The sequence below is a fragment of the Stegastes partitus genome, unplaced genomic scaffold (assembly GCF_000690725.1).
Source record: "Stegastes partitus isolate 25-593 unplaced genomic scaffold, Stegastes_partitus-1.0.2 Scaffold1222, whole genome shotgun sequence".
Classification (NCBI taxonomy): domain Eukaryota; kingdom Metazoa; phylum Chordata; class Actinopteri; family Pomacentridae; genus Stegastes; species Stegastes partitus.
In genome coordinates, this window is record NW_007578953.1 from 186,032 (window position 1) to 212,885 (window position 26,854).

Sequence of the window (26,854 nt, forward strand, 5' to 3'; positions counted from 1 at the left end):
AGGAAACTGATACTTGATCACTATAGCTGACTGAAAGAGAGGCTGGGAGGAAGCGATGGAAGTGTTGAGTCAATGAAAATGATCAAACGCATCGGTTAGCAAGTAACCTTTCACAGAATTTGTGTTTGTTCTTGAGCCATTTTTGATCACCGGCTTTAGGCCAGATAATTTAATCAGGTTTAGGAGTCAGGTTAAGTATTAGGTGCAGACTCTGTTGCTAGGTAGGAAACAGCCTTGCTCCAACATGTTACACAGGCATACCTCAGCGCTGGTGGAGGTGGGCGGTGCTGCCACCTCACTGGCTTCTTCCGATTGGACCACGGGCTCATCCGCCTGACCTCCGAGGAGATCCTCCTCCTTTTCTTCATGTTTGTGTTTCTTCTTCTTCTTCTCTTCTTTGCTCTTCTGCAAAAAAACAGGACGATAAATTCATCATGTGTCAGTCAGACGGAGCGGCACAACCACTGAGTCATCACAGCGTCACTCATCGCTCCGCTCCTCTCGCTCTAACCGCCCTTTAAATCTGATTTACAGGTTTTACGAAGCTGCCTCATGACCTACACAGCAGGCAGTGAGTGTGAGGAAACAGCCCAAACCTGCTGCTTTAGAACAGCGTTGTACTCTCACCTTCCTATCCCTGTCTTTGTCCTTCTTCTTCTCCCTCTTTTCTTTGCTGCTCTTCTTCTTGGGCTCCAGCGAGGTGGCGTTCTCCGTCTCCCCGTCTTCTACCGGGCTTTTAGCAGCCTCTGCTGCACGGTGTGACCTGACCGGTAGCTTCTCGCTGTCTGCGAGCGGCCTGGACAAATAAAGATGTACGAACACACAGTTTGACTTTGCTCAGATGAGGATTTAGGAGGCGATAACGGTCCACCTGCCATGATCTGAAAAACACTTTCAACCTTCCTGCGCACTAAAAGTCTGCATTAATTTGTTAGAGGAGGTGAACAAGGCATGTAGGGTGCAGCAATCCACCATTCCCAAGCACATAGTCGGCACTGTGAAGCAGCCAGGTCTTAATCAAAGCACTGAGTTAAGCCATTCCTCCGGCAGAGCTCGAAACATCGGACATTCCCAGACAGCTAGAAACTACCCCAATAAATTCCTCCATATTGAACTGATAAGAGCTGTCACGTATCTGTCCTCAAAGCTTGGCCCCTGGAAGTAAAAGCATGCACTGGAGCCCCCTGCTGGCCATTCTCAGTAAAGACAATGCTCTCCAATGGGTTGTAGCACATCTAATGTCTGAGCTGCAGCTTTAAATGAGTTTTCAAGATGCATATACTTTTTTAGCCATACATTTATAGAAGTAAATAGTCTGTGTTTTATTTTTTTGTCTCATTTATTGTAATCTGCAATATAAGTAAGCAGTTGTTTGTAGAAACACTAATGATGTATAATTTAAGGTCTGTACATCCAGCATACATGTTACATTAATGAAGTATTAAGAAGAAAACAGCAATTTTCTAAGTGAGTATATAGATTTCAACAATGTCAAATGCATGCATCAATTTCTAGGATTGCTCTGTTTGACTACTAGAAAAAACTCCTGCACCATTTCATCTTGCACTGGGTCAGTCTGTGTGAAGTCAGACAGAATTCAAGCAATACGCTGCTGCACCGTCTGAGACTTCCTTCAATATAAATCTGTCCATTGAGGCCAAAAGTGATGTTTTGTAAAATATTTTGGATGGATTTAGAGAAATGTATACGTTTTCAGACCTGGGAATTTTTGTATTTCCTCCACAATGCTGACATTTGGTGAAGACGAAGACAAACCATATTGTTTCCAGCAGATGAGGGGTCAACAGTTTGGCTACTGGAACTCAAAAATGGAAAAAAATTACCAAAATTTTCAAAGGAGGGCGGTATTGGGTTCCCAGAAAGCTCCCCTCGGTGTGTATATATATATGGCTGTGCTCATATTTCCTAATAAAAACACAGTCTTTGGTTGACATTTCACCAACTTTTGAGGCCTTCACGATTACCAGAATTCAATGTGTTGGAATTATGACGAGGCAAGTTTACAGTTTTTGCCAATTTGCCAAAATGGTGACATGGACTCATTTGTTGGGCCACAAAAACTGGTGTGCAACTGGGTCTGTATGTTTACATTATAGATGCCAAATCACAAGTTGCGTCCATGCTGACCTCACGGTGAAATTAAACAACATACGAGGCTTTTTTTTGCTTTAACAAACAAGTAAACTCTTGAGACGGCGGAGCAACACTGCTGTCTGAAATGACACCGAATGACCCCAGTATCCAAACGTTCCACATTCTGGTCTTGCTTTAAGGGCACATGTTCTTCCACAGAGGGCAGGCAACGCGCATCCACTTAAAAACAGCTGGCGAGAATCTGGAGGCATGCCAGGTCTACTGAACTCAGCTGAGGAGGACCTGGGAGCAAAAGAATTACTCTATCTAACCCCTGGGGTAGGTTTCCTAAAAGCATGTTTGTGCTGATTATCTTTTCCAAGAAAAACAAGTGCCAAAATGCTTTTAGGAGTCTATTCCAGGAGGACAGGTGGTGAAAGATTAAGTCCTGAGAACATCAGCAGCAATGATTTGTTTGTTTTTTCCCATGAAGCTATGTTTTTTTATTATTATTAAAAGATATGTTTAGTAAGAGAAGCCTTTTGGTAAATCGTTGAACAGCTTGTTCAGAAACACAGATGCTGATATTGTCAAGCTTAAAGAGACAGAAGCGGGGTAAGAGAAGGGATACTGATCTGGTCATGAGTCAAAAGCTACAATTAAAGAACAGATGTTGAAAATACGAGGGAAGAAGAGCAGAAAGAGGAAGCGGCTACTGCAGGCTCCGCATGAGTAGAGAACAGACAGCAGCTACATTAGTGAAAGGAGCAGCTACTTGGAGAGAGAGACAGAGAGGCGACCAGTGTTGGAGCCCAGGTCCCTGTGGCTGGGATGCTACTCACCTGCGCCCAGCCGATTCCATCAAGCTGCCCACGCAAACAGGCAGTAATGGGTGTGTGTAGGCATAGAAAAGAGGAAGCAGAAAGCAGAACGCCATGAGAAGGAGTGCGAGGAGGGAAAGGGCCAAGAAGTCACGTTGGCTTTAACGCTGTGGCCAGAAAGTTTGAGAGATAATCAGGAATAAATGCTGAGCCACATCAAAAGAGAAATGATTTAGATCAGAAAAACAAACACACACAAACTTCAGTGATTCTCAGCTAAAGCTCTGCGCTGAAAATCTAAATTTCACCGACTGGTTGTTTGTCCTAATCAGGTATGCAAATGAGGGATTTTAGCAACTTCAAAGTCTGAGCTCATGGAGGATCTCCACAGCGTGAACTCACTTGTCCAGGTCGATGTCCAGGGCTTTGTGTGGGTCATTGGGGTCTTTGTCATCGTCATCACTGGGTAAGGCATTCTGAAGCAAGGAGAAGGTACAGTCAATGAAAGAGAGTTAATAACGCTCTAAATAAATCTATTAACACAACAGGAGATTCATTGAGACATTGACTTCCAGTCTCTGTCGTCTCAGAGCTGAGAATCCAATAAACGGAGTAACGATGGTGGTTTTTAAGAGTGAAGGATTTTGCTTGGACAGGTACTAAAAGGTCAAAGTAACTGACAATCAATTTAGGGGAAAAAAATTGGTTACTTAAAAAAAACACACACACACACAACAAAGAAAGTGCACGGAGACAGAAAACAGTTAATGAAAAACTAAAGGAGTGACAATCCTTAGTTGAGCTTTTGTTGCCTCTATGATCCATGTCATTATATATCACGATACCACAAATACATAAAAGTGCATAAAATCATAGTTAACTCCAGTCTGTACAGTACAAATGATGGCGACAGGGTCATGTACTGAATTACGCTTAAGTCAAGTATATTCTGTTAATGAGTGAGTCTCGTTGTGTTCAGCGCTGAGCAGATTCGTCTGTACCTCTGGCATCTCCTCTGTCACAATGTCGACCTGGTGCGCAGGCGTGATGTCCTCCTCGCTCTCTGGGCCCGAATCATGTTTCTTCCCTCGTCCGCTGCGCTTTTCTTTCCTCTTCTTCTTCTCCTTCTTCTTCTTCTCTGCTCTCTCCTTCTGCCGACGCTCCTCCTCCAGCTTCACGTACTGGTCAGACATAGGCAGACCTGTGGACACAAAACCAGACAGGATTTTTAAAAGACAGATACTAAAAACAATGGTGTTTTGTAATATTTTAAAAATCGGACACGTGTAAAAACAAACAGCAGAGACTGTGAGGACAGACGAGGAGAAATAAGCACAGACTAGAACCTGAACCGTGACAGTACATTGATTGTAGATGTCACATCTTTTTGTCAGACTGCACTTAAGGTAAGCCACTTTGATTCTGGTGTAATCTTACTCATGATGAGAGTGAAATGAGTGTTTGACGGTAATGTGAGGACGGCGTGACCCACCTGGGACTTTGAGAGGCACACTGAGGTCAATCTGCACGACGGGGATGTGCTCCACTCCAGGAGCATCCTGGTAAACCTACGGAGAGGAGACAGTTCACTGAAGTCATGAATGGTACTTAACACAGTCTATTAGTGCATATTCCCTACACATGGGCGGAAGTGCTTTTATAAAGTACTAGTCTGATCAATTTATCAGGCGGTCGATCACAAATATATCAGCATCACTGTATATGTTGTCTGACGAGGTTTTTTTTGTTTTGTTTTTACAAAATATATTGCAGAAAAAGATGCTTGTTGTAATTTAGAAATGGTAGTTTATCCAGCAGAGATCATTTACAACAGCTCCGTCTGCAGCACATGCAGCAGAAGGTGGTGCGGAGTCAAGCTGTGTCTTCACTGTAAGTTGTTAACGAGTCTGTGATGTACATCGATAGAAAGCCGGTTAAACTATGACCAAATCATTTTTCCTTTTTAATATAAACAACACGTTGTATGTGTACATATATATATATATATATGTATGCATACATGTGTCAAGAACATTGACCAATTCATCAATATTGTAATTTTTTACTCCCTTGAAATCCAGTACCAGTGAGGCTCTACTGTACCTAAAAACCTACGAACATTAACTTAATAACAAGTGAACACTGGTGACCATACCTTCTGCGAGGATGGGGAGGCCTTGATGTAGAACGGGTTGTTGGCTTGCTCCTGTTTTCTGGCTTCTCTCCTCTGAGAGTAAAGAAAAACAGCAACATTAATCCATCAATGTAGACGAGCTGACCTCAGTTACAGCAGGGCACGGATCCATACAGACGCCAGGTTGGTTCACAGCAGAGCTCTGAGAAGGTCAATACTGTCTGTCCAGACAGTGACTACAGGATTTTGGATACATTAACAAACTTATTCTTGTCTTGTTTTTGTGTTTTATGTGAATTCTATTTCCAGTTAGTGGCATCCGGTGATTGTTTTCCCGCTATGCTGTGAACACGACCAAAGAAACGTACTGTACAGCTGTTCAGCTCATCAGCGCTACAATCATTGATCAGCGTACCCTCGCCAGCTCCTTCTCGTCCACCTCTGTGTGACGGGTGCGGGAGTGTTTGGGCTCCTCCTTGGCAAAAATAGCCTTGGGCTGCTCATCCTCAGACTCGCTTTCAGATGGAGGCTCATTGATCCAAGCGTCCAGGTCCAGGCTACGCAATCAAACACGGTTGCAGTTCATTGGTAAACGATAAAAACTAAATAATAATGTGGTTTTAATGTGAGCGTGCCCCATGTACCGAGTCAACTTACCCTTCAGGAACAGGCACTTTCTTCTGTGCCTTGGGGGCTACAGGGTTGAGCTCTCCAGCAAACAGAGCGTTGACTTCTTCCGCTACTTCTACGTCCTTCTGCTGCAGTTTCTGGATGTACTTGACCAGCTGCAGGATGCAGGACGCCTGAGGACGGAGAGTGGAGCAGCGCAGATTAAAGTTATTCATCTGAGTTTTATTGTTGCAGGATCTGAACAACATTAAAGGTCAACATCTCTACTACAGTTTGGGGAAACCAGAGCTTCTCCTCATCGAGCTTACCCTCTCCTGCACTTCGAGGTTGGCGCTCTGGACAAACAGCGGCAGCCTGTCTATCATCAGCTGGCTGGTTTCCTGTGCAGTTGTGCTGTCTGTGTTCCCCTCCTGAGCCTTCAGCACGGTGGCAAACAGCTTGGCTGCGTTCTGCACGTACACAGCCTGGATGTGGCCCGGCAGAGTGGCCACTTTGGGCCGCAGCATGGCCTCCAACGTCTGCATCGGGTTCTCCAAGTGTCTGAAAGGTAGAGGTGGGATTTGTTACTCTACTCTCAGGACAGGTCTCAAACATGTTTTAGGCTATATAACAAAAGCTAAACAGCACAATGTAACCATCTGAGGCACGTGTATGAAACCAGTTGGAAAATATCTGCAGCATCTGAAAGCACAACGACATATTGGTTCACTAACAGGAATCCGGCTATTGATTAGTTCTTTTAACAGGCAAAAAGATCACACGAGTGTCACTGGGTGCAATCTGGAGCCAGAGATTAGCTTTGCTAATTCTGTAACGTGTCGGTCACATCAGGCTGCGCTTGTACTCGGATGATAAAGAGGAAGAAAACGTAGACGTGAGAGGCACAATATTTGAGTCAAACTGTCATTTCCATGTGGATTTATTATTAAGCAGCTGAGGTGACGGGATAACTTGATATACATTTGCTCCCTGACGAGAAGTTTAACTTTTACTCTAGTCTGCGTTTGATGAGGTTCTTCTAGGAAAAGGGATTCAAATCTGAATCCAGTTTCGAATCCAAATAGTTTGTTTGGTGAGGAATTAAAACTGTTCGTAAAAAACTATGACTGATGATTTTGCTGAGCTGTATTTTGTGTCACGAAACATATAATCTAATATTTAAGAATCTAGTCTCTTTAAATAACATGAATAACACAACTGGTAGTTTTAAAAAGTGATTTCTAGACTAGTTACCAGACAACCTGACTGACACTCATAGAAGCTACTGTCAACATGTCCAGCTGATGGGTTGTAGAGCTTTGACCACATATGTTATCACTGCACTGTCCCTGTCCTGAGTAATGCTTCAGCAAGAAAACAGCATTTGGTCCTAACAGAGAGCTGTGCTGCAGCTGCAGAAGCCACAGAGACTAAAGTGATAACAATACAGTGGAGACAATATTAATCCTACTTCATCACTTAGTATCTGGTGCAGTTTATCGGATGTGCCACAGAGCTTTATGTCAAGCACGTTGCTGTATTCAAGCAGAAGACTCATCGATAGCTCCCTCGTCATTCAGACCTTTTGTTGACTTTGGATGTTTGTTAACGGCAGACTCACTGAGCTTTAATGTGTTTGTACATGCTAGTCTTTTTTCCCCTCTGCTAATGCCTGCAGCGTCAGGGAGAGACAACAGAGACTCACTAAACACAGAATGTGAAAGCTTCAATAAGGGGTTTGTTGGCCACAGAGGAAAAACAAATCTGTGCATTTTATCAAACTGAAACTAGACCCAAAATGGAGCCGGCTATCAGAGCCCCGCCCTGCATCCCGATGGGAGGAATAAACGTACTCTGAGAACTCTCCGCAGATCCAGGCTGCAGCATAGAGCACTTCACAGATGCCATTTCGCTGCATGTTTCCTGTCAACAGGTGGGCGTTGTCCAGCAGAGTGGCCATCTGGGCGACAGCAAAGACCCGGATGGCTTTGACCCGAATAGCCACGTCCAGCATCTGAGAGGCGATGAGGTGGCCGTGCCGCGTGCCCTCTAATCGGGTCAGCTCCACCAGGATACTGATGTACCTGTCAGGCAGATATGGAGAGGAGGGGCTCTGCGTCATCTCAACCAATAGAAGATGTGAATGAACATTAACACAACTCAGAGTGAAGCATATGGCTGTGCAGGTGTGGAATAAACTGACCACTCAAAGTTGGTGATGTACTGGTAGTTGCTCTGGCTGCAGATGTCGATGATCTTGGTGAGCAGCTCATCTCTGTAGGTGGTTCCTTCTGCTTTGTCTACATGCAGCATCAGCTTCTTCACAATCTCCATCAAGTTCTTCTTTGATACCTGGACAGAGCAGGATGAAGCGATGAAAGCACTGACTGTGAATCTACAAGTACTTCTTGTTTTCCTGAGGCAGAAAAAGCCAACAAACTCCTTCATATAACTTCAGGAATAATAAGCACAACTCATGGTGTTAAACAAAAACCACACATTTTCCTGGCTGGCAATGACTGGTTGGTTTGTGTGTTGTACTTGCTGCTTTGCTGTGTGACGGCCAAACCTATTCTACTGCACTTAACAAATCAAGTGGGCTTCTAAAGCTCAACAAGCAGCGAGGCAACACAGGCATTTACCAGCAGCTACAGCGAAAGTGTTATTTTCCTGCATCATTAAAAACAAAGATAATTTGCTAAACTAAAGATATTCTGCTTCTAAATATGTTTAATAACAGCTGAAGTAAAATGCAGCTGTAGTCGTGTAGAAGTCAAAGGTTTGGGCTCCTTACCATGCCGTAGAGCAGGTCCAGAGCTCTCAGGCGGATGGACTCGTCCTTGTCGTCCAGACACTGGAGGATGAGGTCCTTGTGAGATTGCACTGACTTGGGGTGGGTCTTCAGGATCTTTGACATGGCCAGCAGGCCCAGGTACTTCACTACACAACACAAACACACCTCAGTGTTCTGAACCACAGACATGAATGTAGTGCCTAGATCTCCACATCCTATCAGCTAGCTTTTATTCTCCTATCTTATTCTTGATTCTTGTGCCGGACATCGTTTGCTGTATCAACAAGGTCCGCCATTGCTATGCAGCATCATCCATCCCCCTGACCGTTGCTAGTTGATCAAGTCGCTGCAACTAAAATACTTCCCAATTTTGATTAATCTGGTGATTATTTCCTTGAATACTCAACTAATTGTCTGGTATATGAAAGGCCAAACAACGGTGAACAATGTCGACCAGTGTTTTCCAAAATCCTGTTCTGTCTACAACCCAAAAGTTTTTCCGTTACTGTCACAGGAGAGGAAGAAATCTGAAAATATTCAAAATTAGGAAGCTGCAATCAGAGAATTTTGACATGTTGTGGTAAAAGTCACTTCAATCGATTGTTTAAAAGTTGTCGATTCATTTAAGAGTTGACAACTAATCGATTAATCGTTGCAGCTCTGCTTGGTTGTGACTGCAGTTACACAACAGCAAACACTTCCTACCTGCATGTGCCTACCTCTATTCTATCTGTACATAAAAACTATTCTCTTACAAATGAGTAATATCCTGAACAAATCACTCCTGTGCTCATCTTCACTGGACTAATCTATAAAACTCATACTGGAAATAAAACAAACTAAACATCAAAAAGGAAAGAAACACAAACCACACAGAAGGATGGAAAAGGACGCACAAACACACACACGGGAGAACACACACCAGGACAAAGTAGTTTTGCTTTGCTTTATCCTTTGTCGTTTCGCTGGCAGCTCATCCTTCTCGCTCACCGGCGAGATTTTTAAAAGTTCAGAAACCTGCTGAGTCATGGCGTTTTTGTCGATCATCTATTTTGGCAGAGACTAATGCCTCTCGGGTTCCGTGATCGATAAATGTGTGTGGTAGTGACCTTGGGGTGAGACGAGGCCGATCGCTGCAGTGAATACATTACGGAAATGACCGGGGCGGCTGCAGGAGACGGGACACGGCGGCAGCTCAGTGGGACGCCGAGTCGAACTTTGTGTCACTGACAAACACAAGCGCACGATTAATTATTAGAAGCACAGATTTTAAAGACTGTTGTCTACACCGATGCCTTTCCAGGATTATTCATGTTCATTAAAATGCTCCCGCCACAAATGCGCTTTCTAAATTCAGGTTAATGTTCCTAATTGATGCTAAAGTAGTTGCATCAGCAGTCTGCATCTAAAGCACTGATGCAGTTTCCTATTTTAGTCATCTGCTATACGTCTAATACCTTAAGCATGACAGTGCAGCGATGTGAAGTGGCTCTTATTCAGCCTTCACAATTTATTCTAAATGTGTAAAATGTATTTTTCTTGGATGAAATATTTTTGAACAAAATGATGTAAACGTGCTCCGACGGCCTTGATTTCACCGGACAAGTTTTTTCACAATCCTGGGAATGTCTACTCTTTCCTTTACTCATCGATGTAATGGAAAGTCTTACACCTAGCGGGTGACTTTAAGAGCCAACAAGAAGGTGCAGTAAAAGGATAAACAAAACCTTAAACCACAGGATCACAGTCTGCTCTATTAGAACCAGAGGTCTACACTCTATCCCACACACACACACATAACTATCTACAAATGGAGGTCCAGATAACTCGAATGGCTGGAAATACATTTACAACTTTGAGGCCTTTCACCAAACAGAGAAAAACCTGCTTTAAGGTGTTGATTTTCTCTGCTGTTCGTGGCCTTTCTGTGGGAAACGGGGAGACGTGACTTTAGCGCCATGGCATTCCAAGCAGGCCACCTAATTGAGAGTGAAAAGGTAATAACGTTCGAGTTATCCAGAGTCAGGGGGTCTACATTATTGTCGTCTACAAGGGCGGACTGTTCCACAGTCAGAAACACGCAGACAATGAGAAAATGACACACTGCAGGCATTGACAGAGGGCTCACAGTTCTGGTCCGAGTCTTCTATCAGGATTCGCAGTTTCTGCACACAGAGCTGTGAGAGAGGGAGAAAGAAACACAGAGGGGGAGAAGGGGAGAGTAGTTAACGTCACCGTAAACCTTTCCACACCAGTTTTTAGTCTTTCACATGAGAACACTTCAAAGAACATAGATATGGGGGGAATGGGGCCTAAATTAGAGCTTTATGAGTCTTTCAAGCCTGTCTGACAGTTGCAGGTTTTCTACTGAAGATATGTTTGACCAGACAGACGTGTGAAAGCATGCACTGTGATTCAACTGGAGTGGAAAGGGTTAAAAAAAATAATAATAATAATCAGCATCTAAACACATGAATGTGCAGACGGAGGAGAACACCTGAGAGGCTTACCTGGATACTAGCACTGTGGTTAGGCATCCCAGAAGACAAGGAAATCAACACTGCAATGCAGGACAAAGATGCCGTTAGATCTGAATGTGAGCTTAATGTTATGACAGCGATTTAAAACAGGAGTCAAGGTTGTAATGTGTGGTAACACTTAAGCCTCGTGCAGAAGCTTTAAGACATTTAATGTAAATGTACTTTGTGATTTACATGTAACTGGGTCAAGCAATGTTTACAAAACGGTGGGGTTTCGCATTTAGCAGAAGAGCAAAGGAGCAAATCCTGATAAGACGAGGCGACAGAACACTATGAGCTTATTTCTGGATATAGAGGCAAAAAAAATATGTTAAATATTGACTTGCCTGAAAATCATTATACAACAGAACTTTTCTGTATTATAAACTCTGAATCATGAGTTATACTGGAAACCTTCAGGGCTATCCACTACACCAAACACACACAGTGAGCTGAGTGAAGCGCTGCCCACAGAAAACCAGTACTGACCTGCAATTACAGTGTTGACACATTCATACAGCAGAGACATGGCAGAGGTACTGTGAGGGAGGAAGACAGGGTGAGAAACGGGGAGAAAATGCAGATTATTATTGGTGCACTCATCAGATCGGGTAGTTATTAGTATCTAGGAAGACAACTCGGCGCTTCATCTCACCTGTGGATTAGGTTTGTCAGAGGTTCAATTAGCTTCTTCCCCAACCGCGGCTCCAGTGGTGTGAGCGCGCCAAACTGCAAAAAGCACAAACAGTGTGGGTTTTTTCCTCTAATGCAACTGTTGTAGATGCTGTACTACCTTTTCAACATTGCAGATGACCCTCTGAACAATCAATGTGCTGTTTAGTGACAGTGTATTATAATGTACTACGTCTGCTGTCTTGTGGCGACGGCAGGAGAAGGAAGATAAAGGCGTCGCTTCTCACTGACAGTTGTGTCAGGAACTAGTATCAATTCCTCTTTTTTCTGGCGCACTGCTTTGGCATCTTATTTTAGTGGAAAGAGAGAAAACGTAGGCAAAAAATAGTAGAATGACACGCAGCAAATGGTTAAAGTTATATGAACATTATCTCTAAGAAGTAGCTTGTTAACACGTTCATGTGGTGCTTTTAGATGCTAGAAGACACATCGTGAGCAGAATAAGCAGGAGAGTTGTAGTGTACCGACTGACAGTCTCAAAAAAATGGATTCAGACTGTCCAGCTAGCAAACTTAAGGAATCACTCATGTCAATGTGCAGGGTTGGGCTTTATGTCATTAATCTTCAGAATCAGTGTCATTGTGTAGATTACAGTAGCTTGATAGTGTGTGTAGGTGAGGAGTGTGTGAAAAGAAAGGTGGGGCTTCACAGATCCCCTCATAGATCATTCTAGAGGAAGCAACAGTGAAGAGTCACGTCTACGCTATTTAAAAAGGCAGGAGGGGACTCTTAATGGAAAAACTAATTTCTAAAGATGTAACTTTAATACACAGAGACATGATTTTAAGGGTTGAATAAATGAGCCCGATGTGGACTCTTCATCCTGCTGACTTACCAGCTTGATGATCTTAATGAGAACCCAGTTATTAGTAGAGGAGGTCATGAGTTTAAAGAAAAGCGGGGCCAGAGACAGGTAGTTCTTGGGATTCCTCCGGGCCAGCTCACAGATGACATTTACTGCTGCTGACTGGACGCCTGAAGGAGGAGAAAATACATCAGAAACATAATTTATCTGCACATGGATAAAACTTCTGTGTGTGTTTTGGGTAAATATGTCTTAAGCATAGCTAAAAAAAAACAAAAAACAGTGACAGGAGTATAAAGCAAACAAAACAAACGTAATTGCATATAATATCAAATAAAATAAAAATTGAACTAGATGCATATTTTACATGGAGCCACTTCATCACATCTGATATATCCGTCTGACATCAGCTGAAAGTAGTTTTTAAAACAAAGAGGTCTCTCAGATTCTTTACTATTAGCCGACTGACATAAAGTATGTAAGTCTGACACTCTGGCACAGCCCCAGTTACACTCCATAAAGCCAGATAAACGCCCTGTGACATAATTCTTCCTGTCTAACTTCGGTGCCAGACAGCGCTGGTGGTATCACGACGGAGCCGTCCTTTATCTCATATTCTTCATCGCTGAATAATTCATGGGGTTCGGGTGACAGACAACGCCTGTAACCACAAACTCCAGCTGTGTTTATAATTCACCTCCAATGAGAAAAAGAACATTTGGCTCAAACCAAAGCCACGACCAAGATTCCCAGAAATACAACTACATAACTGGCTCTTCTTCATTGACAGTAAGGCTTCCTGTGTGTTTGCTGGTACCTGGGTCTGGGTCCTCCAGCTTCTCCTTGAGCCGGGGGAAGGCGGGACGCAGGGACTCTGGGTACTTCAGAAACACCTTATACATGATCAACACGGCCTTCTTCCTGATGTAAGGTTTAGTGTGGGACATCTGAGGGGAGAAACAGAAAAGATGGCAGTGGTCAAAGAACTCTTTCAACTGCAAGGGTCTCAGGTTAATAAAGATGACGACCTTAAGGAAAAAGACATCATGCTAGTCTCGGAATATCTTTTGAGTAAACCTCTTGTCTTGTTCTCTGTGACTCACCAGCGTCATGATGTCATTGGCCAGGTCCCGAGCCAGGTCAGGGGTCACAAAACAAGAGAGGCCGGTGAGGGCAACACCAGTGTCGTACTGGTTGGGACTGCTGAGATCCTGGAAGAGAAAAAGGGCAAAAATAGAAAGAAAAATAAAACTCCATAAGACAGAAAATGCTGGCTGAGGGAGCGACAACAGTCATGAGGTCGCTGCAGAGCCCATCAAACAAGCACAGCGCTGACCTTTCGGATCTGATTGGTTGTCAGCATGATGACATCTGTGCTCTCGTGAAAGCACTGTGAGGCCGCCAGGTAGCCAATCCTCTGCAGGAGGAAAAACAAAAACACATACTGTTGTTATATTCCACATTTATCAGTCTGGTGCAGCTCCACAGAGATTTATATGCACGCTATGAGCTGCTGTGACTGATCTTTGTGCACATTATTGGGTTTCTATGTGAAGATAAAACTTTATTTTAAAAAATGTCCTTCCTTTAGCATCTGTGTTTGTCATTAACCTCAAACTATGTCACCAAACATCCCAGGTACCTTGACAACAGGTTCCTGCTGAATCTAAACTCTGCTGTTCAAGACAAATCAACATACTCCTGTCGTACCTTGTATGTAAACTTGGAGGAGCTCATGACTTCAACGATGTTGAAAGCGGCCCAGCTGACATCATAGCCGAGCATCTGAAGCTGTAGGACGGATTAGACAGAGAGAGATGGTGAACAAAAGGAGGAGGTGGGCTCCGAGCTGTCCCTGTGGTGCACAGAGAGACTAATTGATTTGAGCTGAAAGCTCTCAAAGTGAGCACAACGGCAACACGCCACCTAAACCTAAATGTGTACCCAGACTATAAATAGAAAGAGTGATTTCATTTGAACAGGAATTGTGTCCTGGTCTCAATAAGAGCTGGCTGCTGGATATCTGGCTGTGTCGTGACTGATCTTGGGCTATAAAACTAAATATCCGCCTGCAGCCTTGTACCTGTTGTGCAGAATGTATTATGTGGTGAACAGGTTACTTCGATCTGACCCTGATGAAAGCAAAGGCAGAAACAATGGGCTTTGATTCAGCCCGATTCTGTTTGAGCAGCAAAGATAATATACACAGATTGAAGTCTTTGTGTAGTTCCCTTCTGCGAGCATCACACACACAGACGGGGTTTTCCATTGTGTGCATGTCAACAAAATATGACACAGTTGCAGTGAGCGAACAGACTGATGGGAGTGTAAGGTAACACATTAAATACCTGTCTGTCCCAGCTGACATAAATGGTTTGAATGACATCTTTTTTAGACAGAATATACTGATAAATATACTGTAAACAGCTTTGGAAATCCTTATCAGCCCACTGTGACCATCTTCTGCCTTTTGTGGTTCTCGGTGCAGCCAAACTGCACTTTCTCCTTCAGGCTGTGATGGAGGCCGTTGTGCTGATTCTGAAGTCTCTTGTTGTATCCCTCTTTATTAAAGATGTCCCTCTCCTTATCTTGTATTCTCTTCTTTGAGGCGTTGCTGAGTAATAATTTACTTTGGTTTATCTGTAGACTTCACATATGCAGCTTGAGCACAACATAACAGCGACTCATGAACGTTTTCGCTCATCGAGTGTCAACTTTGACATTTTCACAGTTTCAATGCAACGTATTTTTCAACATAATCTGTTGCATGCATTGAATTATAGTATAGTTTTTTCATGTTTTTCAGAATTGACTGTAATTACTAAACCGTAATCATGAAATTCAAACCAAATCATCAAAGCTGACAAAATGTTTTATGGACTTTGTAAAGGAAAGCAACAGGTGGTCCAAGAATTATTTCCAAAGCTGTGTCACAAAAGGACACACATCATTACACACTGCTTATGAATAATATTTGTTTTGGTTGGTCAGTTTCTTTCTTTGTCAATCTAGGGTGTGGATTCCTGAACTGATTACGCTGCTCGGGCTTTATATTAAAACACGCTGCTTTCATTTTTAATCAGTTGTGGCCCAGAAGCAGCTTCACGATGGCTGTAGGTGGAACACAGCTGGGTTTATCTGCATGTGAATGAGTGTCTATGTACAGATGCAGCAGACAGAGAGAGCGAATCGGTGGACGGTGAGAGATCTTACGTAGGTGAGCTTGCACACGGCATTGGCTTTGACAGCGATGTTGTCCTGCTTGAGCTCCTGCTTGATCTCATCGATGCATGTGGAGATGTACTTGGCCTGAGGGCAGACAAAGGAGAGGACAAACAGCAGACACCAGATCAGATTAGGCGGAGTGATATCCGGAGTGGGAGGCTGCTACCGAGCACCGGGAACGAGCTGGGAAAAATTCTACTTTATACGTGGTTGCTATCTGAGAGACTAGTGAGCGGAAGTAGAGCTGCTTCGTCCGAGTCGAGCCTCGTTTTCTTTTGACAAAATGCTTCGACAGGACAAATCACGAGTCAAATACGAATCGCATGTTAAAACTTTTCTTCCTCTAATGACTGACACGCATTAACTGGAACGACGTGGACTGATAAACACATCACGCTTGCTCAAACAGCTCAGGCCTAAAAATAAACTCTTGTTGCTTTCATGGCCAAAATTATTAACCAAAATCCTGAGCAGAGGGGTTACGCAGAGGTAGATATTCAGATCAGTCAATCATTGTCGAGAGGAGCACCCTTGAAATCCCACAGCACACACATGCAGCTTTGTGGAGTGTGAGAGTGTGCTGGTCATGTGTGTGCAGTCATGAGACAGCACAGTGACAGGAGGTGGAGGAGGAGGAGGTGGTGGTGGTGGTGGTGGTGGTGGTGGTGGGCTGAGACTGAGCTCTGCTGCTGCTTCTAGAAGAACTCTGGCTGGAGGGCAGACCGGGAGGTTTTCACACACTATCACCAGACACACAGTGTTTCTCCATCACACTCTTCTTCAATTACCAGCTCAGAAGCCACTGAAATGCCTGAAATAGTTGACACAAGGCCAACACGGACGGCAGCCTCTGTGCCAGCGATACATACCGAGGTGGAGATAAACCGGACTGAGAAAACGGTCAAATCTGGCAGCAAGGGTGCCAAAAACCCTGATGTGTAAATAAGTGGAATAATGTTCACAAACTGTAGGAAGAGTAGAGGAAAAAGGCAAATACCTGTAAAATTATGCTTTTCAGCAGATTAAAAAAGAGTAAAAGACTAATGTTGTGGTCATGCACTGTAAAAAAAACAACTTTATGTAAAGACAGATTTTTGATGTGGACATTATTTATAGTTTTTCTGAGTCAACAAGGTAAATAAATACTTAATTAAGACAGGGCAAATCTGCAGAATAACAGCTAAAAAATGTTTAGAGTTTTTCAGTACCAGCACATATATGTAAAATAGTATTTATTGCTGATTTGAATAAAGCAAAAATAATTTTACTGTCAGAAGCTGTAAAAGAACAAATTACAACTGAATCCTGTTTTAGACAGAAAACAAAAATATTTACCATTTTTTAATCCTTAAAATATAGAATTTTTCTTGCAATTATCTGTAAATGACCTATATTTCTTGGTGATTTCAGGGACAAAAAGAGTGTAGTTTTACCATCAAATGTTGTAAAAGAATAAATTATTGTTTTGGCCTCTTTTTTTCTATGGTTAATGTGTAAATAATGATCTTTTCCCAGTGATTTTACTTGCTATTATCTGTCATTAAAATAAAAACTACTAAAAAAACTGGGAAAACGTGTAAAATAACAATAAAATTCACAGTTAAAAAGTGCTAACTTCTCACAGGCCTTTACTTTCCAAGCTAAGCCGGCTCAGTGTCAGCTGATGCCAAACATCGCTGCATCTTCACCTCAAAGCGACAACAACTACCGACGGGCCTAAAATCCTCACTGACAATCTCAATGAATTTACACTCAAGACATCCTCACACCTTCCCTCAATATGCCCGTTGTTCCAACAGCGTGGGCGGGAGAGCGAATGAATGAAGTGTGCACAGACTCAGCACGCATGTGAAAAACAAACACGGTCCATGAGAAACTGTGGGCTGGTCGGGAAAAAGTCAACACACACGCTCAGGAGCACACACTCAGAGTATTAATATTTCAGCAAACTGTCCGCTGTTGACTGGGCAACCGGCACCTTATCTAGACGGGCCGGGTTCGGTTACCGCTGGTGAGCGGCTCAGACCGAACTCTGAATCAAGAGATCAAGAGCTGGAGGCCTTAAACAACACAGCTGATCCACGGGTTTGTCTTTTACATCTAAAACACAGTTTCTGTAGTTGCACCTTCATGGAGGCGACATATAATACAAGCAACACGTCAATATAAGCGATTAGGTCTGCCGGTGAAGCACCTGTCTGGATTTCTGATGAGATGGTCACGCATTCGCCACACTGACAACGAACAGGCAGGTGTGTGCAGAGTGCAGCAGCTCTGCACATCAAACTTCACACCAACCCTCTGCTACCACCTGACAGCGTTTCTACAGCATCAACAGGGTAAGAAGCCACCGGCACAGAGCTCATCAGAGCAGCAGGTTGACGTGAGAGATGGAAACATGGCCGCCCCGTACAGCGCCCTCTGAAGGCCCATCCCACCCCGCTTCCCCTCCGGTCTGATGCTGCGATCGGCTTGTCATCACCCACAGAGCTGTGACTGCGATGACATCACCGATGGCCGACGGGATGGCTGAGTCATTTCAAGTTTATGTAAGATGCAGTTTTGATATGAGCGCAGTCACAGGTGTATGTATGAGCTCAGCGTGCACCTGATGGAGGAATTAAACATCTTGTCACCAGAGCATCACAGCATCCATCCACTGGCTACATGTCTGGATACGTCTCCCTCAATGAATGAGCCCTAAAAAGACGAGTAACTGATTTGAGCTGTATTCTTTTGGTACGTTTAATATCCTCATTAATATTTGGAAACCAGACTGTAATCAACATGTTTTCCAGATGGGTAATGGATGCGCTATAACCTTTTATAGTATCAGTTCAATAATGCAGTTTTCCACTTGCCAAAAAGCGGCTGGCGTTGTGATGAAGATGCTATCGATGTATCAACAGGACTTTTATCATGACGGCTGCATTTTAAAGATATTTGTGAACGCTGCATTGTCTAGTTTATATCAATCTTTCTGTCTGGATTTAACAAAAAAACATTACATCTGTGGTGATAAAAAAAAGTCTTTATTCAAATAATTATGTCCAAAGAAATGTTTGCAGTTTACAGAGTAATGATGGTGTTGTTTCTGATGTTTAGGCTGTATGGTTGTGATAAGTCTGGCATCATTGTTTGGACTTATTTAGCATGATTATTATCTGTGTTTTACATCTAAAATAACAAAGCTATCTCTTTTCCAATTATCCCAAGGACTATTATCTTTAAAAACGTCACCCACACGAATGGAGTCAAGTCATTTTAATGCATTTCAGTCACTCTGTAGAGGCTAAAAATCACTTTCTGGCAGGTGGAAAACTGCATGATATGCCTTAAAATGGTCTTTTAAGCAAATAGTAAAAAGAACTGCTTTAGTTGTAATGTAGGGCACAGAGCAGCAACACACTGCAGGTATAATAACCAGGGACGACAAGCGCACATGTGACAATAAGAGGTAATGCTTTAGTGTTGTTTCAGATGTTTAGGCTATAATTACGTCTATTATCCTTGTTTAGACTGCAATTGGCACGAATAATAGTTGGATTTTATGCATAAAATAGAAAAATGATCACTTTCCCAATTACCCCGAGGACTGGAATGAATGAAACCCAGTCATTGTGATGCATTAAAAGCATTTCAGTCAGAATGTACGGGCTGCAACCACCGGTAGACAAGTGGAAAACTACATTATAGGACCTGAATTGGTCTTTTAAACCAGTTCAAGTCGTAAAAAGAACTGGCTGACTTATACTAAAGGACACAGAGCAGTAAAACAATGCAGGAATAACAGCACGATGAGGGATGACACTGATAGTTAGAGGTGAACTTATGGTTTCAGATGTTTAGGCTGTATGTGTAGCTCAGACTGTAATTATCCCAAAGACTGTAATGAATGAAACCAAGTCATCCTGATGCGTTAAATCACATTTCAGTGAGCAAACAGCGGCTGCAGTCACTTCCTAACAAGTGGAAAACTGCACTATAGGACTCCAATTGGTCCTTTAAACCATTTAAACTAGTAGCAAGAACTAGTTTAATTATAACTTAGGCCACAGATGGGTATAACTGTTGTTATGCTGGGTAGTAATCTCCTGGTAAACGCTGGTAATCTAGCGGTCTGGTTCCTCTAACTGGCTGCTAGCTAGCTGTCACTGCTCGCTTTAAACCTGACAGCTTAAAGTTGCTAACAGTCCAGCTAGCCCAGTAATAAACGCAGCGGTGGATCAACACCCAGACAGCTGTTTGATTCTTTTATTTCTTCTTCTCTCTCCTGAAACCGACTGAGCTGCTAGCTAGCGGCGGGACTGACTGAGCTAACGCTAGCCGACCCGTAACTTACCGAGCGTTAGCCACTAACGTCGGCTAGCTGGTCAACGGTAACGGGGATGCCGCCGCCGCTGGTGTTAGCTTAAAACAAACAAACACCGATAAAAAAAAATAAATAAAAAAACGGACACGGAGTGAAAACCGCTTGGGCCGAAGGCGTTTGCTCGCTGCTCACCTCGTCCTCCTTGTGGTTCCGAATGCCACGTACTAAATCCTGGAGGTTTTTATCGAACATCCGATCGATGCTCCCTTTGACAATCTTCAAAGCCATGTCTGTCTGCGACTTGTACCGCTTCTGTCCTGCGGGGGCCGAGCGCCTTGCGGAGGTCTAGTGGGAGCCGAGCGACCCGCGACACCGTGTCTCATCCACCCGGGTACCGTGCGTGCAGGGTCCGCCGCTGTTTACCGAGTCCCGGGCAGCTGAAGCGGAGGCCAGACGGGGCGTCCTGTGCCGTGCAGAGACGCTGGCAATGGATCAGTGTAGGAAATGGCTGACAAAATGGCGTCTGGAGTCAGCTGACTGGAGTATTACATGCTGATCTATTATGCGAGTTTCTCATGTGGGAATGAGCGGAATTAAAGGTCCAGTCCGGCCCCTCAGAGGGCAGCCTGCTGCGGGACCACACGGATTAAAGCAGCACCTTAATAAACCAGTCAGACTATTCATACAGAGAGTTTACAACAGCCAGAGTTCTGCACAACTTATCAGACTGGCACAATTAAAAAAATAAAAATAATAATAAAGAAATACAATAAAATGTAGCAGCTTGTAAGATCAATTTATAAAATAATAGAAATACTAAAATATTAAGACTATTAACAGCTACAAAAAAAAGGAATTAAAACCAGATGCATCATGAGATTTTTTTTAATGTCTATGTGGGAGGAACACTGGATCGAAAGAGGAAGCTTCTTCCAAAGTTCTGAAACTACTGCAAAAAAAAAAAATCTCCTGTTACTCACTAACCTCCAACACTACACAGAGTTTGTTCTCAGGATCTAAATTAATATATAAATATAACAATAATAATATTAATAATAATACATTTTTTGTTTTATTGTACCAGCACCATCTGTTGGGTGACAAATAAAGTATCTATCTATCTATCTATCTATCTATCTATCTAGGTAGAGGTGCAGGTACAGGTTCTATATTTTTGGCACCAGTCAGGAGTTTTGCAGCAGCTGCAGACAAAACACAGAAGACTGAACTTTAAGAAATTATTGCAATGAAGTTCGGTGACCATTTTTAAAAATCTAACATGTTGAAAACAAATCAAACAAGTACAAGCTTAAATACTGGGGTTAAGACCTTATTGTGATATTTGTGATTGGATTTTATCTGCGTAATTTACATATTAGAGATATTATTAGGGGTTTAAAACCCAACAAAAACATTATAAAATAATACTTTTCCTGACTATAATACATGCTATTCATTTATTGTTCTTAATTATTGATCTTAACATAACAAATCTAAATATTAGGGCTAAGGTTCTACAGCATTAAAAACAATTATAGAGAAATAAAAAATGAAACTATAATAAGAAACATAAAAAATAACAACAAACCTTGCTCATTGGGAGTCGAGAGAATTCTTGGATTTGTTGGACTTTTTTATGTACTGTATGTTTTTGTAGAGTCTTTACTTTAGCTCTAAATTAGATTAGTCTTCATGATTAATGAGTCTCAGCCTTAATATTTATATTAGTCTGCTTAATAGTCATCATTAATTAATTACTGTATCTTAGCCTAAATATGTATATCAGTTAGGTAATTCTTCATAATTAATAATATTGTAGCATCTTAGCCTTACAATTTAAATTAGTTAGGTTAATCCTTATAAATATTAATGCTGTAGAGTCTTAGCCTTAATATTAACAATTACTCAGGTTAATATTTAGCATTAATAATATTGTACTGTCTCAGTTTTAATATGTATATCAGTTAGGTTAGTCTTTATAACTAATAGTATTGTGGGGCTTAGCCTTACATTTTGAATTAGTTAGGTTAATCTCTATTATTATTAATATTGTAGATTCTTAGCCTTAATAAGTAGAATTAGTCAGGATAGTCTCCATGAATAATATCATAGCGCCCTATTCATAATATTTAAATTAGTTACATTAATCTCCATAATGAATATAATAGTTTGTAAGTCTTTATATTTCAGTTAGTTGGGTTAATCTACTCATTGACCTTCTTCATACTTCTATAAGGTCTTAGCCTTATTTAGGTTCATCTCTGTAGATAAAAACACAGCAGCATCTTTGGATTATGACTCCAGTCAGGTAAAGCTGTATTTTATAGAATTTTTGTGGAGTTTTAATTCTTTAAATTATTCAGTTACATCCATAACATGCAGTAAATAACGCTGCAGGGTCTTAACCTGAATACTTGAACTTGTTGGGTTAATTCATGCCTTTGTTATGTTTCCACTCCTTAAATGTGCTCCATGAACACCACTGACTTAACATGACTCTGTTAAATCAACACTTCTAACTAAACTAAAAGCACTTTTCTTCCACACAAGGAAACGAGATAGAAACACAGTCATGCTGAGATTTTTATTCAAGTCTCAACAAAGTGATAGAAATGCTTTACCAATTTACATCGCACTAAAAACACCTGTTGTATGCACATGACAGCAAAATGTCAAAATAGGCTGCAGCTACATGAGATCTCGATAGCTTCTTATGGGCAGTTTTCAATCTGTGTACGGTTATTCCATTTATTATGCAAGTTACTGAAAGCAGACACTAGGGGAGAGGAGAGTGCACGGTGTTCAACTCCACAGCAGTTATTATTATTATTTTAGACAAAACTGTGACTATCTGAAAACAAGGCTATAAAAAAAAATAAAGTAGGTGGACCTCAGGTGGAAAAACAGTTTTAAGTGACTCTTTACATTTCAGACTGGATTAACTGGATCAAGAACCAGATAATAAAAAAAAATACTTAACATAAAAGACTCACAAACAGTACTTTACCACTCTCACAACGCCACACACAGACAAGAGGCCTTTGTGATGTTTCGCTGGCTTCATAACAAAATGAAAGCCGGCGGATGTTAAGGGCTGCACAAAATCTCCAAAGCAAGAAATTAACCAGCACGACTCAAGTTTCTTCCCGATTTCCTCCCCGCAAGGTTCATTAAAGTTTCATCTCATACTACCCCAGACCTAGACTCCGGTTAGAAGTGCTAAAAATGTAATCATTCAATATACATACGGTATGAAAGATCAACAACGACAAAAAAAAGAGTTCATGTGGCAGAACGAAGAAAGCAGCCAGAAGAAGGAGTTTGGGGAGGAAGGGGTGAGGATCCAGGACGGGCAGAGTGTCGTATAAAAGGAAAAAGTACGTTTCAGAAACCAAAGACGTCTGCGCAGCGCCACAAACTATCACGCTAAGAAGCTTTCCTTGTTGCTGTGATGGATAGTGGACCAAACGGGGCTAACTGGTTTGATACCATCGAAGTACAAAATGTCCAAAACACCAACGGTGACGTAACAGATACTGGAGGAAGTCGCTGTGGGTGTGTGTGTGTGTGTGTGTGTGTGTGTGTGCTGGAGCGGAGTAGGACGTCGAACGGAGGCCACCATCTTTTAGCACTTGGTCCACTGCAGTGGTTGTTTAAGGGTCTTTCAGCTTTCTACAGCCGGAGGTTCCGTCTCGGCGGAGATGGCGTTGTCTGCTTCTTCATACGTGTGTGTCTGCTGCTCAGCTGGACTGTCTGGGCTCCGTCTGAAGACAAAACACACAACAGCTGCTGTGACTGAAGGAACGACGCTCACGTGTGCTCCATGATGCTAACAAACGGGTCACATTTCTAACATGGCAGGCTGTTGTTTCTACCTAAAGCCTTGTTTTACTCATTTTTCAAGACACCTGAGGGCTCGAAACAAATCAACATATCCAGGCTTTGTTTGTGTTATCTGGCTCAACAAAACCTTAAATCAGAGATGACGGTATCACTGTGGTAGTTATCAGCTTTCTTTGTTAACCCAGACTCTGTCCAGGTTCACATAAAATGAGGCCTTTAAGGCATCATCCTCCACATAAAACAGACCGACCCTCTGCTGCCTACTTCAGTCTACAGGCTGCTATAATAGAGAGCTGTTGAATATAAAAAGTTCTTCATGTTAAAAGTGTTGCACATGATGTAAGAGAGACATGCAGCTTGACAACAGTTAATCATATAAACTAATATGTTTATTTCACCACTCAGTGACTCCCAATGCAGCTGATTATTTCTAACACGACAGCTGCATGTTAGAGCTCTTTAAAAATTAAACTTCATTCATCTAAACATAACGTTAAAGAAGTGCATTCAGGTCTGACGCTGTCCCATAATGAAGGATATGTTTTAGTTTCTGACTAAATCAGAGTCATATTATTTCCACTGATTGAATATTATCTGTGGTAAAAACCAATGAACTCATCAATTTTCTAATCGGTGCTCTATGAGCTGCAGCACCGGCGCTGTGCAGCAAGTCAGCACTGAGCATAAAGACCTATTTCTGAGTTTTCTGCATCACTACCTGAATGCTTGTAGGTATGTGTGGTAACAGACAGTTTGAGCTGCTGTAACTGCACGGCTTCGTTCAGACGGATTAGCAACGTGCAGCTCAACAGGTCTGCAGATAAAACTCTCAGCTACAAATGTTCAGGAAACAAATCTGAAACTCTGAACAGAGCAAGTTAACTCTGCAGCATCTGTTGCCATGGTGATCGAGGAGGTTAAAAGAAAGCCACCTTCATGATTTCTGGATTGAGGCTCGTTTCATAGCAGCCCGGCCCTCAGCTCACCCGTCTTTGCACACGTCATACTGAACTGCTTCATGCGAGACGCTCACCTGTTTGGACTCGAAGCGGTCTCGTCGTTGTTCTCCTCCTGTGCCGGTGATTTTGGTTTTTCCTCGACCTCCATGTCGTTCTTCTCCTGCTCCGATTCTCCATTCACTGGTGTGGAATCTGCAAAAAGGTCAATTCAGACGTATGTGAGCGCGCAGGACAAACAAAAGCCAGTAAACCAGCCTGATGATGAAATACAGCTGCTGTAGAACGCAGATCACAGAAACAAATCCAAAAGGTGGCTTTCTACCTGCGTTCTGTGTCTCCTTCTCGTCGTCCTCTGGCTCCTTGTTCTCTGTTTTCGGTTTAGCCATCACCTCTCCTTTGCCCACGAAGCGAAGTTTTAACTTGTTGTAGACGTCGCTCGCTTTCTCCATGACTGCAGTGCTGGCTTTGTACCGCCGGATCTACAGAGTCCAGAACAAAAACACAGAAAAAGGCAGTGAGAACGGAGACGATATGCAAGACGTACACTCAATACAACACAGTTAACATCTTGTAAACGCACCTCACATCTGAGTGAATGATGACTTGCATGCAAAAATAAAACACACCAGACCAGGTAAACTCATAAATATCAGAATCTATCATTATATTTAGTGGATTTACCAACAATCCTCAAAACTCAGAGACCTCACTTTACTTTTTTTTTCATGTATTTGTCAGAAAACAACCCTGATTTGGTTTTAAGCTCATGCAGTGCACATTACAAAGATAGCTTTTGTGTTTATGCACATTTCTGTCCATTATGTCGAGCGTGTGGAGTTCACTGCAAGAGGTGTTCACATAAAGATGAAGCACAGCCGAGCGAGAAACTGCACCTTTTTTAGTGTGGCAATAACTTCAGCGTTTTTATGGAGGATCTGGCTGGTGACGGGCACGGCCTCGAGCTCTTCCAGTGCTTGTAGACATCGCTCTATGTCCTGGGAAACACGCAAACACATAAAAAGTGAGTTTTCATGCCGGCATTAAAACATCAAAGACTGAAGGGAGGCTGTATTTAACCTGAATGTGTGGATTTTACTTACTGGGTTGTCCACTTTAAGTGCAAACTTTATATCTGTGTGGAGCTTCTGTAGCCTTTCCTCTGGTGACGGCTCTGCATGTGGAGGTAAACATGTTGTACTTAATTACAAGTGTTGCTCGGTTTCAGTTCGTATAAATAAACTTCCAGACAACGACTGATCAGTGACGGTTTGAGCAGTGAGTGCGACTGACCCTTTTTCTTTTCCACCTTCTTCTCCGGCGGCCTCTCCGGTTTGCGTTTGGGTTTTTCCGGCTTAGACCTGAGAGAGAGGAAACTCAGTGATCTGTGTGCATCCATTTTTAATGATTCCTCCTAATGAGGTTTGCATATTGCAGTCTGCTCCCCTTTGTGCGCTCACCTCGCTCTGGACTTCTCTTCTGACCGTCTGGCTTTCTTCTCTTTCAGCTCCTTCTCCTTTCGCTCTTTCCTTTCCTTCTCCTTCTTTCCTCTCGCCTTCTTCTGGTTGTCCTGCTTCTTGGATGGTTTCTTCACCTGTTGACGGGAAAAGCACCAGAAGTTACGTGTGTCAGCTGTAATCCGATTACTTCAAATAAAGTAAAGTGTACTCAGATAAACATGTTCTCGCTTTACGGTCGTGAACAAAAGTTTCTGTAATTAATGGCAGTTTTTAGTTTCCAGTGACTCCTATAAGTCTGATTTTTCTGTGATGGAATCCTTGAAACCCTTTGTCACAAAAAAAACATGTATTTTGGTTCTTTCATAGATTTATTATTGGTCTTTTTAAAATACAAGAAAATCTGCTGGATCAAAAACACACCCACAGCAACTAGAATGATCAGTTTTGGTGATGTAGGAAGCTGTGTAATCAGATTTTTTTTAGTGGCCTCTGAACTTCTTGTGAGTGATTATGATTGACTGCAGCTGCTGACTCCTCTGAGCTGATTGAAATAGAGCCCATTTGATGCTCCTCTCAGACTCAGCCACAA

At 42.4% G+C, this 26,854-nt stretch overlaps 2 protein-coding genes across 7 annotated transcripts in view; both read right to left on the bottom strand.

The window, feature by feature from the left end:
• ap3d1 (adaptor related protein complex 3 subunit delta 1) overlaps positions 1-20,527 on the bottom strand; it is a 31,640-nt gene extending 11,113 nt beyond the window's left edge. For 4 of the 6 annotated variants that reach the window (XM_008297460.1, XM_008297458.1, XM_008297456.1 and 1 more), the window contains exons 1-24: positions 20,199-20,527; positions 15,683-15,778; positions 14,180-14,260; positions 13,806-13,886; positions 13,573-13,680; positions 13,287-13,416; positions 12,500-12,639; positions 11,627-11,700; positions 11,461-11,510; positions 10,963-11,012; positions 10,581-10,629; positions 8,453-8,598; positions 7,862-8,010; positions 7,512-7,742; positions 5,988-6,219; positions 5,707-5,852; positions 5,465-5,606; positions 5,071-5,142; positions 4,408-4,483; positions 3,917-4,116; positions 3,318-3,391; positions 2,937-2,960; positions 628-796; positions 262-405 (exon numbers count right to left, since the gene is read on the bottom strand). In XM_008297460.1, coding sequence (XP_008295682.1) covers positions 262-405; positions 628-796; positions 2,937-2,960; positions 3,318-3,391; positions 3,917-4,116; positions 4,408-4,483; positions 5,071-5,142; positions 5,465-5,606; positions 5,707-5,852; positions 5,988-6,219; positions 7,512-7,742; positions 7,862-8,010; positions 8,453-8,598; positions 10,581-10,629; positions 10,963-11,012; positions 11,461-11,510; positions 11,627-11,700; positions 12,500-12,639; positions 13,287-13,416; positions 13,573-13,680; positions 13,806-13,886; positions 14,180-14,260; positions 15,683-15,778; positions 20,199-20,294 — 2,760 coding nt within the window. In that variant the 5' untranslated portion in view covers positions 20,295-20,527. The remainder of the gene's footprint in view (positions 1-261; positions 406-627; positions 797-2,936; positions 2,961-3,317; positions 3,392-3,916; positions 4,117-4,407; positions 4,484-5,070; positions 5,143-5,464; positions 5,607-5,706; positions 5,853-5,987; positions 6,220-7,511; positions 7,743-7,861; positions 8,011-8,452; positions 8,599-10,580; positions 10,630-10,962; positions 11,013-11,460; positions 11,511-11,626; positions 11,701-12,499; positions 12,640-13,286; positions 13,417-13,572; positions 13,681-13,805; positions 13,887-14,179; positions 14,261-15,682; positions 15,779-20,198) is intronic. The other 2 variants (XM_008297461.1, XM_008297457.1) reach the window with 1 other exon arrangement.
• Positions 20,528-22,571: 2,044 nt separating this feature from the next.
• The window catches only part of hdgfl2 (HDGF like 2), a 9,402-nt gene continuing 5,119 nt past the window's right edge, over positions 22,572-26,854 (bottom strand). The window contains exons 10-16 of the mRNA XM_008297464.1: positions 26,266-26,399; positions 26,099-26,166; positions 25,909-25,979; positions 25,702-25,803; positions 25,131-25,287; positions 24,883-25,000; positions 22,572-23,770 (exon numbers count right to left, since the gene is read on the bottom strand). Of these exons, the coding sequence (XP_008295686.1) occupies positions 23,671-23,770; positions 24,883-25,000; positions 25,131-25,287; positions 25,702-25,803; positions 25,909-25,979; positions 26,099-26,166; positions 26,266-26,399 (750 nt within the window). The 3' untranslated portion in view covers positions 22,572-23,670. The remainder of the gene's footprint in view (positions 23,771-24,882; positions 25,001-25,130; positions 25,288-25,701; positions 25,804-25,908; positions 25,980-26,098; positions 26,167-26,265; positions 26,400-26,854) is intronic.